The sequence below is a fragment of the Astyanax mexicanus genome, chromosome 7, assembly GCF_023375975.1.
Source record: "Astyanax mexicanus isolate ESR-SI-001 chromosome 7, AstMex3_surface, whole genome shotgun sequence".
In the NCBI taxonomy this organism is placed as follows: domain Eukaryota; kingdom Metazoa; phylum Chordata; class Actinopteri; order Characiformes; family Acestrorhamphidae; genus Astyanax; species Astyanax mexicanus.
In genome coordinates this window covers 38,938,969-38,952,691 of record NC_064414.1, presented here as the reverse complement: position 1 = coordinate 38,952,691, position 13,723 = coordinate 38,938,969, and the positions used below count along the sequence as shown (strand labels likewise).

At 35.1% G+C, this 13,723-nt stretch overlaps 1 protein-coding gene and 2 pseudogenes across 2 annotated transcripts; all 3 read right to left on the bottom strand.

Moving 5' to 3' along the window:
• Positions 1-2,662: 2,662 nt before the first annotated feature.
• Positions 2,663-3,785, bottom strand: LOC125802875 (interferon-inducible GTPase 5-like; annotated as a pseudogene).
• A 1,619-nt stretch (positions 3,786-5,404) lies between these two features.
• On the bottom strand, positions 5,405-8,080 carry LOC103038034 (interferon-inducible GTPase 5-like; annotated as a pseudogene).
• A 1,441-nt stretch (positions 8,081-9,521) lies between these two features.
• On the bottom strand, positions 9,522-13,398 carry LOC103029079 (interferon-inducible GTPase 5). Of its 2 annotated transcripts, none has more exons than XM_049481422.1 (3): positions 13,317-13,398; positions 10,341-10,938; positions 9,522-10,200 (listed from the first exon to the last, which is right to left on the bottom strand). In XM_049481422.1, exons 1-3 carry the CDS (start codon positions 13,338-13,340, stop codon positions 9,560-9,562), a joined length of 1,263 nt encoding a protein of 420 aa, XP_049337379.1. In that variant the 5' UTR covers positions 13,341-13,398; the 3' UTR covers positions 9,522-9,559. The 2 variants fall into 2 exon arrangements, with proteins under 2 accessions (XP_049337379.1, XP_049337380.1); XM_049481423.1 differs by lacking the exon at positions 13,317-13,398 and adding an exon at positions 12,332-12,389.
• Positions 13,399-13,723: the final 325 nt, after the last annotated feature.

Here is a 13,723-nt window from a genome sequence, read left to right as displayed (position 1 = left end):
AACATATATCTGGGATACATGAGAATAAGATCTTTAAGAATTTAGGGCTGTGATTTTATAACAATTTGATTTGCTTATTTAATAACACTCCAAACCTTTTCAAAACGTTACACTGTTCTACAGATAAGAAGTGGTCTTTCTGGTGTATATTTGTGGATTAGACCTCGTTAAATCATGTTTATTTAGGTGTAAAACTCGTTTCTGTTCCATTTTAAGTCTCTGCACGAGAAGCGCCAGTCTCCGCTCCTCCGGGTGCGCTGTGCACGCTGCTACAGTAAAACACGGTTTAGACGCGCACTCCAGTTTTCGGTGTGGATAGCGCGACCGAGCGTTTTCTAAGTGCAGATGGCGTGACCGCGGTAGATAGAGAGAGAGAGAGAGAGAGAGAAACCGAAACCTAATGACACTCCTCCCCTCGTTTAAACGACTAGCCTACCAATTAAGATTGATTACAGCAGATTTCCCAAGTAAACATCTACAGTCAAGCAAGCTAAAAACCCTTTTACTTTACTTTAAAATCTCTCAGAATCAATAAAACAATAAACTAAACAACACAGAGCAGCAGGGTTGCCAGGTCCAACAAAAATATCCAGCCCAAACTCAGTCTAAAACCCGCCCTTCAGAAACATTATCCCAACAATATAGGGGGTGTATTTGTCCCCTCCAAAAATGATACCGCAGAACAGGGGCGTCGCCATAAGCGAATCGTTTTTAACGAGTAGACAGAATTCTGTGTAAATTGGAAATCTCTTAGTGCCAATCACGGAGCCGGTTCAGAAAGAAAAACCCGCCTCTTAATAGAAACAGCCAATCAGCTCCTGATCAAACCCACTGTGAGCTTGTGATAGTCACTGTGACTTGTAGACTAGGATTGCAGGATTACTGTAAATTATAATGAAGGAAAATTATTTTAGCTAGCTTAAATAGGATCCAGCTCATCAGCTAATAAACACTCATTTATTGAGTTTACCTGTTATTTATTGAGTTAGTCCCTTAAATTTACTTATGGAATATATCTGGTCCTTTAGTAAAAGCTCATGAAACTAACAGACTAGGAGGTTTTGGGTTAGTTTATATTAACTTCTGCCAAAAATCTCTATTTACATAAAAGACCACCATCATAAGTACTTTTAGTCGAAAAAAGGTGGCGTAAATGTAAACATACAAATATACAACAGACTTGACATGCCAATACATAATAATAATAATAATAATAATAATAATAATAATAATAATAATAATAATAATAATAATAACAATAATAATAATAACATCTGTTATATTATTTTAACCATTAGGTGATATTTCATCAGTTTTTTTCATATATGTATATAGTTCAGACATTGCGTGCATATTTTCTTCTAACAACAGTAAATGTAAAGTGGAGTAACATATTTAGGTTGTAAAGGATTGGTGTGCGCAGTGGTGTGCATCTTATTCAGTTGTTGAGGGCACTTTCAGTTTCAAAAGGGCACTTTGGTTAATAAAGGGCAGAGTTGGAGGTGCCACCTGATGCACCACCTGATGTCTATGTGTGCACGCCACTGCTCCTGCTGGTTTAACCTCCAACCCAAATCTGACCTCATTCAGCTAACCAATCACTTCCGAATACAGATATCAGATCGATTAACTGGAATTGATTAATGTTGGAGCATCATATGGGACTTTTTACTGAAAAACGTTTTTGGTATAAAATTTATTTATTTACTTTTTTACAACCATACAACTTATTTTAACAAACAAACACCTCGAGACATCAATTTATCAATTATATATTTTATTTAATTTATTATTTAATATTTCACAGCAGAAGTGACCTTATTTCTACAGTAATGTGTAAAGTGTAAAAGCCATATTTCGAAGTAAATACACTTTTTCTAAAGGAATCAATTTAATTGCAATAATCTACATGTGACTATAAAATATATATACAGAAATTATAAATAAGCATAATTAATGTGTGTTGAGCTTTCTCGTCCACCATAGAAAGTAGGAGTGCCATGTGCAAATTCCAGCACTCTATATACTCAAGAGAGCTCAATCATTCTAATTATTTGATGGTCATCTCCTGTTGTAGTTGTACCTTAATAATTATGCAAACTGTCTGAAACAACTAATAAAGTTGACAGAAAATAAAAAGGCCCTGTACATATATGTGCAAACATTTCTACAGAAGGTAATGATGTATTTGTGTACAAACAACCAAAAAGGTACCAATTATTCACATATCACTGAAACACATTCTATTTTTTATTTGTCATTTACATTTAGAGACAATTATTTATTGTTAAAGGGGTATATAGAGACACCATGGAACAAAGTATGAAAAAAGATGTTGGATGATCACTATGAACCCCACCTCATCCCCAACTTATTTCAAATGTAGTGGATAACACCATCATTCCAGAGAACACGGTTCCACTGCTCTACAGTTCATTGCTAAAGGGGGCTTTATACCCATGCTGACATTAGGCAAGACACCAACAGTGTCATCAGGTTTACCTGATTCAGGGAGTCCTATTGTAACTAGACACAGGAACTCAACATGATATGTGCATGCATGGGTGCAACTTAAAGTAGCTGAATTTATTATAAAGTGTCTACAAGCATAGCAAAGAATAGAAGGATGTAAATTAATCAAAAAGTGTTGCCTCAGGGTAACTCTATTTGTTAAACAAATTTCAAAGCCAGCATTGATTCAGCACAAGGCCAAAGTGTTAAGAATCTAATGTCTGTTGATTAATTTTGTTATTTTTTACACTGGGGTTTGCAAAACAGCAAAAAGCACACTAAAGGCATCTTCATACAGCCCATCAAGGCAGTGCTTTAGAGTAAAATACACATTGCCAAAGGACAGTGAACCAGCTGCCAGAGATCCCAGGATGGGGATCACACCCAGGAAGTATTTTTGTGCTGCTTTTGTAGCAGCAATACTTTCACACAGCAACTTGATGACCACATCTATGTTTATTCCTTCATGCAGAGGAGACTTCAGCACAGACTTCAGCTCATCTACTGGCTTTCCTGATCTATCAGAGAGCATTTGCAAGGAGGCAGGATCAATACCAAAAGCATTGTAGTATCTAATAAGCTCTTTCACCAAAATCACCACATCTACACTGATTGAAAGAGATGTATTCACAAGAGGGATCATCACAGAGGCCGCTCTAGCAGACAGCAGAGCCACCTTCCATATATCTTTTTCTAGTTCCCTCTTCTTTCTTTCGTTGATCTCCAGGTAGATGTTTGGAAGAGCCAACATCAGCAAATGTTTCTTGTGCTGTTGAACTTCCTTTTCCATTTTCTCCTCCAGATGTTTGAAATCATAGAGGGTGAGGTCAAAGGATGTGATCAAGAAGACAACAGGAGAGTCCACTCCAATCTTTTTCAGACCTAGAATGAAATAAAATCTTAATTGTAAAACAATGAGTATAAACAATATGAATAGTAAACAGATCTAACAATAAAGAATATTGTTGTATTAGTTTTTCTCAGTAATATTCTTATGAAAAAAAAGATAATTCTAACCATCAATGCAGTCTTCTCGGATAGCATCTAGTGTCTTTTGCTCATTGAAAGTCTTCTTTCTTCGTTCAGCATAAATGTTGGCGTCAATCTTCGAGCGAACAAAGTAGAATCTCTTGTCCATTTTGACATTTTGCTGCTAAAAGAGCATGGTATATTTTGAAGCGATCTGACGCAATGATTATGAAAAAATCATAGCGCTGAAACTCAACCTGTTTAAGATACTCCTCTGCTTTGAAATTGGGTGTTCCGATGCCAAATTACAGTGCCATTAATCAGTGTAGTCTAGTGTTGTTTTAAACAGCACAAACTACAAACTCATTTACTTTTAAATACAGTAATTCTTAGGACAGATAGTTACAAGAACATCATTACCTTAATAATTTTCTCCTACCTTTGTACTGGATAAAGAAGCCACAGGTTCAGCACCGTCGCAATGAAACAGATAACTTTGTAAGCAATTTGGTACACTTTACTCTTATATCACAGAAGTTCAAACACTGCTTAAAAACAGCCGGACCAGCACAATCTTTTTAAACTGAAATCAAATTCAGCTGTGAATCCACTGAACACCCTCCCAAACCTGCTCCATGTGTACTCCTCCCTCATCAACACCTTTAACTGTGGATATATTTAGTGCATTACTGGCTATGGGAAAAGTAGTTGAGATGGTTAAATCAGTAAACAACTGTAATCATTGAGCTGAAAGTCCAGATACTTTTATAAAGAATACTCCTATAACACTAAATAAAAACACATTTTAATGTTTAAGATATTCAGTAACAAACTAACTACATAAAAGCAAGACAGAGCTAGTATTTCAAATACAGAACAGGTCATGTTCTAAATATTTCACCTTTAACTCATACCTGACCCCATTTACCTAATTTAGGGTGTGTCGCAATTGCTTGCTAATTACTTGTGTAGTATAGATAAAAGTGATAAAGGTTTCAAAGTGTAGTACTCCAATATTCACAATATATACTCAGAACTGATCTGTTTTTGAGTATGGTTTAAATTCTGTGCACTAACCTCCCAAACATGCACTATTAAGATTAGTATATAATATATATCTTAAAGTACTAGTGTGTAGTGTGCAATTGGGACAAACTTCTTAAAGCAAATATTAGACTGATCATAGGGTTAATAAATATTAGAGCGTACAACTATACTGGAAGGTAGATATCTAGAAGCAGAACAACACCTGCAGTGGAACTTACTTTATTTTACCTTATTAAACGTTACTTTATTAAACTTTATTTAATGTAGAGATACACTGCATCTCTACATTAAATCACTTTAAAAATACTTTTGTATTTCATTGTCATTGTGAAGTATCTAAAACATCATTGAACAGAGACATGTGACACAGCAATCCCTGGATATTTATTTTTCATTTTATACTGGTTGAATTCTGATTTAGTTCATTAAGGGCTCCATAATTATCTAATGACTTGGATTAGGTGTGGAATTATTTTAAAATGCTCAGGGTTTTGTGTCCACAGAACTGGTAGCATCAAACTGTAGATATCTGATCTAAGTGTTCATTAGCTGATGCATTATAGTTTGATGTTCTGCAAGTATGTATTTGTATGTATTGTTATAGCCTGATTCTCCAAATGAAGTTTGAGGATGCATTTTGTTTAATTATTGTTTATTTATATTTTGTTTCATTCATTATTTGACACCCACATGTCCAAAAAAAAAATAAAAATGTTTGTTAAAAAAATATAATCACATTGTGTGTAAGAGTGAAAGATGCATATATTCAATTTTCATGTCACAACAGCGTATAATTTTAGAAAGTAGAACATAAATAACAAGTAACTTGATGATCATACATAAAATTTATTAAAGAGTTTTCTGAACAAACCACCTTTTTTCAACAGAAACGTCCCAGAACTACCCTATATAAACCTATGTGATCTGTTTATGTTTTTATTAATAACAATTTATTTGTAATTGACAGTTGACTGATCCATTCATGACAGCACAACACACACCCCATCACCATGTGCTAAATATCCTTTATGCTCATCAGAGCTGAAAAAAATTAAGTTGGTGTAGAATCAAGGTCATAATCTTATGCTTTATCGGTGTACATAAGACTGAGCTTTATGTCTCATTTACACTGAAGTTTGCACGGCAACTATGAGCACTTTGCGGGCATCTTCAGCCAGCCCATGAAGGCAGTGCTTTAGTGTGAAGTATACAGCGGCAAAGGACAGTGAACCAGCTGCTATAGATCCCAGACCAGGGAAGAAACCCAGGAAGTATTCTGCTGCTGCATCTACAGCAACAAGAGTGCTACCAGTCAACAACTTAATGACTAGATCTTTGTTTATTTTGGTATGCAGAGGAGACTTCAGCACAGATTTCAGCTCATCTACTGATTTCCCTGATCTGGCTGCAAGCTTTTGCAAAGAGGCAGGATCAAGACTGAAAACATTATAGTATTTTATCAGCTCTTTCACCAAAATCCCTGCATCTACAGTGAATGAAAGGGCTGCATTCACTATAGGGATAGGCACAGCAGCAACAGTAGCAGACAGCAGAGCCAACTTCCATATATCTTTCTGAAGTTCTTTCTTCTTTCTCTCATTGATCTCCAGGCTGATATTAGGGAGGGCCAGCATCAGCACATGTCTCTTGTGTTGGGGGAGTTCCTTCTCCATGGTCTCCTGAAGATGGTTGAAATCATAGAGAGCAAGGTAATGGCCTGAGATCAAAAAGACTACAGGAGAGTCCACTCCGATCCTTTTTAGACCTAGGAAGAAAAAACATTGTAATTTTAAACACTGAGAAAAAACACAATGTGAGTAGTACACTGGTCTAATAGAAACAAATAGCTTCTTAACATATGTCTATTATAGTATTTTTGTAAATATAACAACATTTTTAGGAAAACCTCTAGTGCAGTCATCTCTGATCCAGTGTATTTTGTTCGTTGAAAGTCTTCTTTCTTTTTTCAGCAAAAATGTTGGCGTCAATCTTCGAACGAACAAAGTAGAATCTCTTCTTCAGTTTCACGATCTCTGCTGCTAAATGAGCATGGCATTCTCTGAAGCGATCTGATGCGATGATTATAAAAAAATCATAGCGCTGAAACTCAACCTGTTTAAGATACTCCTCTGCTTTGAAATTGGGTGTTCCAATACCAGGGAGATCCCACAGTTTAACATTTGGGTATTTTGTATATGGGTAAGCTGTAGGTTTCATAGTTGTCTCTACAACATCAGTTGGTGCAGAGCCCTCATCCTCATCCCCCAATCCTCTGAAAGCATTGATGATAGTGGATTTTCCAGAGCCAGACTCTCCTGTCACAGCGATGTTCAGTTCCACACGATCTTGCTGTTCAAAATAGTCCCTAATCTTGCCAACAGCTGATGGCAGATCTTCATTAGCAAGTGTCTCTTTAATTTCCGCTTCAATCTCTTTCATGTCTTCAGCAGGAGTTTCATTTTGAGCCATCTGCACAACAAAAAGCATTGGTTTAATTTCTGTGTAAAATTTACGCTAATTTCATACTCAATGGACCATTGCAATAAACTAATCAGAGTGTCACTTGTTATTCCCTTGAAGAGCCAGGCGTGATTTGAATTTGGCGCACTGTGCAGCGCTTTTGGTATTTTACTTTGTTATGCTAATATTGTTGTGTATTGTATTGTTATGCTTGTAGTTCACCCATATATATCATTTAGTATATATATAGTCCACCTATAAATAACATTTAAGTTTAGTCCACATTTCTTGTAACTTTGCATAATGTTTTAAATAGGTTTGCAATTTGCTTGATTCATTTTTGTTTTTTCTTTACCTGACTTTTACCTGACCTGTTTTTACTGGAAGAAAGGCAGGTGATTCAACATTTTTGTTTATGAAGTGTAAGTAGTGTAGTACTGTTTCATGATCTATTTACCTCTGGATTTTAAATTAAGATTAATTTTTTTTAATTACACAGGGCTCCCTTTGGGCTAATAGTCATATATTTCCTTTAATAATTTTTAAATATAAAGTGTAAATTCAAGCAACCATTTGGATGGCAGAAAAAAACATTATTACATATAATACATTATTAATACACTACTAACTTTGTTAACTTTATCGAAAAATGGAATTACTGAAGATTCATCACTACTCCTTGTTAGTAATAAATGATAATGATTACGTTTATAAATGTCTGTAACTTTTTCCAAAATCAATGTTTTTTTATTACTTTTATTAAGCCACGACTAATCAACAAGTCTGAATAAATAAACACTTGATTTATAAATCCATTACATAAAAAACAGTCATTTTTGAATATTTATAAAACTGGCATTTCATGCAGCAATTTAACATGTAGCCTTGGTTTATATTAAATACATTAGAAAAGTAATATTTATTCGTTCTCATTTTTTGCTCATTTTTCGTACCTTTGCGCTGAATGAAGAAGCCGTCGAGATCAGAACCGCCGCAGTGAAACAGATAACAATCTGTAAGCAATTAAGTTCACTTTATTTACTCCACTAATTCACGGAAGTTCAAACACTCTTTACCAGAGAGAGGAAGAGAGAGAGAGAGAGAAACTGAAACTTAATTCAGCAGTGAATTCACTGAACACCCTCTTGAATCTGCTTTTTTACTCCTCCCTCTTCTTCATAACCGACTCACTACAAGACACTGAACAAGAACGGCCTGTTCAGACATGATCACTTGACACTCCTTTTTCGAGAATAGTAGTTAAGCACTTTTGAAAGCCACTATTAGATCCATCATCTCAAGAAGCACAGTTTGGAGATTACTGCGTTTAATTGAGAGGTCAAATGATTATCTCAAGCCGTCTAATTCTGTAAATTAGTGTAAATGTGCCCTGTACACTACACTGCAGCATATCAGCATTTAATACTGGCAGTACCTGATCGCAGAGGAAGCACAGAACAATAGAAGGAACAAACTTATTGTGTTCATTCTTTAAATGTAAGATGTATAAGGAATGATTGGGAACTTATGACCATATGTTTATATTAAAGCAAGAATACTTATTTTAAAGTTGTGTTAATCAGTGCATTCGGTAAATAAATATACATGTTGTTTGTTAAAGACATTTTTGTAAAAAAAAAAAAAAACAATTTTGTATTATTTTATATAATATATATGAAGACATCGAGAAACACTTTTAAAATATGAACTTATATTGCTTTATGTAGACATGTTAAACACCCCTTGGTATTTCTTTAGAATGTTATTCAGGTTGACTAAATGATCCAGTTCATGAAGTCCTGTATAATTATCTGATTAGTTTAATTAGGTGTGGAAATAATAATTACGTCAAACTGCGCAGGGTTGTGTGTCCCTAGCACTAGGAGCATTATGTTCTTTGAGATTTGATTTGAGGGTTCATGAGCTCAAACACTGGCTTTCATGATCATCCCACATGTTGTAGTGTGATCCTCCAAATAACACTTATGGGTCATATACCTTAATTATTGACATATATTCCAAAATAAGAGTTTTCTAACATGATTGTGTATTTTACAAAAGAAAAGCTAAATTAACTACATGGTGTGCATTAGTGTGTGTTACAAAACTAATATATGTAAATTCTTAATAAAAGAGTAAACCGGGGAGTAAGCATAAATCAGCAGAAGAAAAAAAGGATTTAATATAAAAAGCATTTATTTATTTTCATTCTTGTACATTATGTAACATGGCTGGACCCTTTAGGTTCCCAAATATGTAGAAACTAAATTGACTACCCTTTTCAAAATTCATGTCTGCCACCAGATGTCACTGTTACTGTAACTTAAACTATCCCAAATATAAATCAATAAAAATAAAATAGAAAGAAAAAATACTTTCAACCAAAGATTACCCTGTGATAAATGTGATCTTATGTTTTTTTTTTTCAGTTACAATTTAATTTTGACTACAAAGCATTTACAGGATATATTATATACCTATATTATGTGTATATATATATATATATATATATATATATATATATATATATATATATATATATATATATATATAAGAACTTTGCTCTGGTATTTTACACAGAGGTTTCTAAAGCAGCTATGAGCACATTTCTAGCATCTGTGACCAATCCGTCAAGACAGTGTTTTAGTGTAAAGTATACAGTGGCAAAGGACAGTGAACCAGCTGCTAGAGATCCCAGACCAGGAATCAAACCCAGGAAGTATTCTGCTGCTGCTTCTGTAGCAGCAACACTACTGCCAGTCAGCAACTTAATGACCAGATCTTTGTTTATTTCTGCATGCAGAGGAGACTTCAGCACATATTTCAGGTCATCTACTGACTTCCCTGATCTGTCAGCAAGCTTTTGTAGGGAGGCAGGATCAAGACTGAAAACATTGTAGTATCTTCTGAGCTCTTTCATCAAAATCGCCACATCTACACTGATTGAAAGAGCTGCATTCAGTAGAGGGACTGGCACAGAGGCAACTCCAGCAGACAGCAGAGCCAACTTCCATATATTTTTTTCTAGTTCCTTCTTCTTCCTCTCGTTGATCTCCAGGCTGATGTTGGGGAGGGCCAGCATCAGCACATGTCTCTTGTGCTGGGGAAGTTCCTTCTCAATGGTCTCTTCAAGATTTTTGAACTCATAGATGGTAAGGTCGAAGCATGTGATCAGGAAGACAAGAGGAGAGTTTACTCCGACGCTTTCCAGTCCTAAAAAGAAAGAAAAATACTTATTTTATGCATATAAAGATGTGAGTAGTACACCGACTAAATAGTGATTAATAGTTGTATAAAAAAATAGTGTTTTATTTTATATTTTGCATAGCAATATATAATACATATAATTAAACCTTCAATGCAGTTTTTTCGGATAGCATCCAGTGTATTTTGCTTGTTGAAAGTCTTCTTTCTTTGTTCAGCATAAATGTTGGCGTCAATCTTCGAACGAACAAAGTAGAATTTCTTCTCCATTTTGACGATCTCTGCTGCTAAATGAGCATGGCATTCTCTGAAGCGATCTGACGCGAAGATGATGAAAAAATCATAGCGCTGAAACTCAACCTGTTTAAGATACTCCTCTGCTTTGAAGTTGGGTGTTCCAATACCAGGGAGATCCCACAGTTTGACATTTGGGTATTTTTTATATGGGTAAGCTGTAGGCTTCATAGTGGTCTCTACCACACCAGTTGCTGCAGAGTCCTCATCTTCATCCCCCATTCCTCTAAAGGCATTGATGAAGGTGGATTTTCCGGAACCAGACTCTCCTGTCACAGCGATGTTCAGTTCCACACGATCCTGTTGTTCTAAATAGTCCTTAATCTTGCCAACAGCTGATGGCAGATCTTCATAGGCCAGTGCCTCTTTAATTTCATCAGGACTAATAATTTCAAAGGAGTTGTCTGCATCCAGGTACTCATTCACTTCTTCAGTGGTGATAATTTCTTCCATCTATAACAAAAAAACATGTACTTTATTTTAATGTAAAATTCACGACAATATACTGAGTATCTTATTCAACAACATTAACCTCACATCATTAGATAACTCCTCACAAGTTATACAGGTGTGGGCATTCCAAAACTCTTCATTTACTTTTAATTTACACGTTGCCACTTCATAACTTTACTGACCCGGTTAAATGTGGACAACAATATACAGCCTAGCATATTAGCCTGATGTCTTACATTGATGTCTTACATCTTTACACACACACACACACAAACAAACAAACACACACACACACCCTGTTCTACTAGCTGTGTTTGGATAACATTTATTTGAACCTTTATGTATGCAATATTTAAATTATAACTAAACATTATGAACGTAATGCTTTGGATCATGGTGCAAGTTTGATTTAGTTTTTTTTTGTTTGTTTTGTTCAAATATTAGACAATGTCACTGAATTGATCAGCTTTCATTTCGTTTCATTTAGTTTCAGTTTAAACTCTAACCTGGCCTTTCTGTTTTTGTGGACTGAGTGGTTTGTATTTTGTGTTAAATTAAAAAATAAATTAGAGCCAATTATGATCAAGATGCTTTATCCTCTAATGATTTGCTGGTGTTTGTGCTCTAGAAAACCACTAGAAATATCTGACTATTACATGCAAGTTAATTATAACTGTACAACTGTATAGTTCCCCTTCTGAAGATGTATATAAATACACTGGTCCTAATCCCAATATGTCTGACTAAAATAATTAATTGTTGTTTTAACAACAGTTGGTTATTCTCATTTAAACTGGCAGATGTCAAACAGTTTTGTTGCAGAATCTGCATCTTTTCTTGTTTCAAGAAGCAAATTTCTCCCCATAAAATCAGCAAATCCAAGTTAAGAATCTAAGACTTCTGCACTGTCTTTTAACAGCAGTCAAAGCAGAATAATTTTCGTTTAGAACAGGGGTCACTAATAGGCGGACACGGTCCGGTCCGAACCCAGACGTTGTCCAATCCGGACCCAAACCGATAAACTACAGAGAAGGATTTAATTCTGTCAGTGTTTATTTAAAGCAGCGGAACGTTTGTTGTCTTTATGGTTTACGTGCTTTACAGAGCAGTAAACGTACAGACCAATCACGTGTGCTGTAAGATCACCAAACGCTCTCCTCTGCCAATCAGATCTGTGCAGATTCGAGCGCGCAGAGCCACACAGGTGAAGCAGGCGGTGAGAAGTGGGAGAATAAAGCGAGAAAAGCTAATACAGATGGTGCGCACCAGAAAAAGAAATTAAAATACTACCTTTATAAAACATATTAACAGTAATGTAACCTTGCGGCGTTACTTGGAGGAATTAAAAAGAAACGACCGGGACAAGAGTGCAAAATATTCCACTTTACTCCACCTGATCAGAACTCCCTCGCTCGCAGGCGTGCTCTCTTTGCTCCCAAAATAACCCTACTTCAACACTACGGCAACCCCCAGGGGACAAAAAGCATTGGCAAGTTCCCACATTAGTTTTACCCACAACATAAGAAAGTATGCTACAGTAATAATACTAAATAAAATAAAACTGCTGTTTTTTTTTAAAAAGCTGATATTTTGGCCAAGTTCAGCAAACATTTCTCCATATATTGTACGATTTATCATTCATGTAATTATTTTTATGACAGGCTGGCCTAAATCTAATATAAATAAAATCAAATAGAATAAATATAACATTTTGAAGTGAACATACAGATTCACATTATTAGGCTCGATATGTTAAATTATTGAGGGTGTTTCCATTTATTTTATGATAGGTTGATAATGTAATTATTATGACAGGCCTATTTAAAACAATAAATATTGTTGAAATATACTAGTATGTGTAATTTGTTTTGTCTTTCAGTTGTTGATAAAACACTGACAAAACTACTATATGCTTCTTCAGTAAACAGAATAAAACACTGAATTATAACACAAGTTAACATTGACGACGGTCCGGACCTTAGCCTGATGAAATTTTCTCTAACTGGACCAAACTGAATTCTAATTAAATACCCCTGGTTTAGAACTTCTACATATTTGTGTCTCATCCCATAATTATTACTATTAAAACTGACATGCATCATAATGAGCGCAGTAGAAACTATAAAGTACAAACAATAGTTTTAAACATGAAATCAAAATTGCTTTACAGAGAACAGTTTAGGACCAAACCCAGGAAACTCTCAGTAAGAACGTGCTATGTTTCAGTAAAGTAAAAGAACAGTTGGGGAACAATAAATTATATCCATAGTATAGCGGGTCAAATTAACCTAGAATAAACATCGCCACAAAATGCACATTAAACACGACGTTGAATGTGTCTTTGACGGTCTTAAATAAAATCAGGGCTTGGTACATACCTCGCTCTGCGAATGAAGTAGCATCCGGTCAGTATTTCAAAAGCCTTCAAGCACTTTCGTTTTCGTTTCTAGTCTGCTTCAGTGAATTCAGGGAAATATGTTCCACTGATGAACTATGTAAGAATGCTGTTTTCTGTCTGTAATGCACACAAAATAAGACACTACTATCCTAATATAAAATCTATAAAAAAAAAAGAAATCCAATTATTTATTAAAAAACAAATAAATCCCCTAAACATGATAAAAAGTGTTCTAAGTGGCAGAATTAGTGAAACTGAGCTTGTCTTATCTCTCAGATTTTTTATTTAGGCCTATCGAATGAAAATAAAGGATGTGTTTTGTTCACCAGAAACAAATAATAACATTTTGTTTTAGAAAGTCATTGACTCTGACACACCCACACACCC

What these genes read in the sequence shown, in the direction of transcription:
- LOC103029079 (XM_049481422.1), bottom strand. Translation starts at nt 13,340, where the DNA reads ATGCTACTTCATTCGCAGAGCGAG. An exon ending in TACTTCATTCGCAGAGCGAG is followed by an intron (nt 10,939 to 13,316) that starts GTATGTACCAAG and finishes TTTTTGTTATAG; the next exon opens with ATGGAAGAAATTATCACCAC. An exon ending in CCGAAAAAACTGCATTGAAG is followed by an intron (nt 10,201 to 10,340) that starts GTTTAATTATAT and finishes CTTTCTTTTTAG; the next exon opens with GACTGGAAAGCGTCGGAGTA.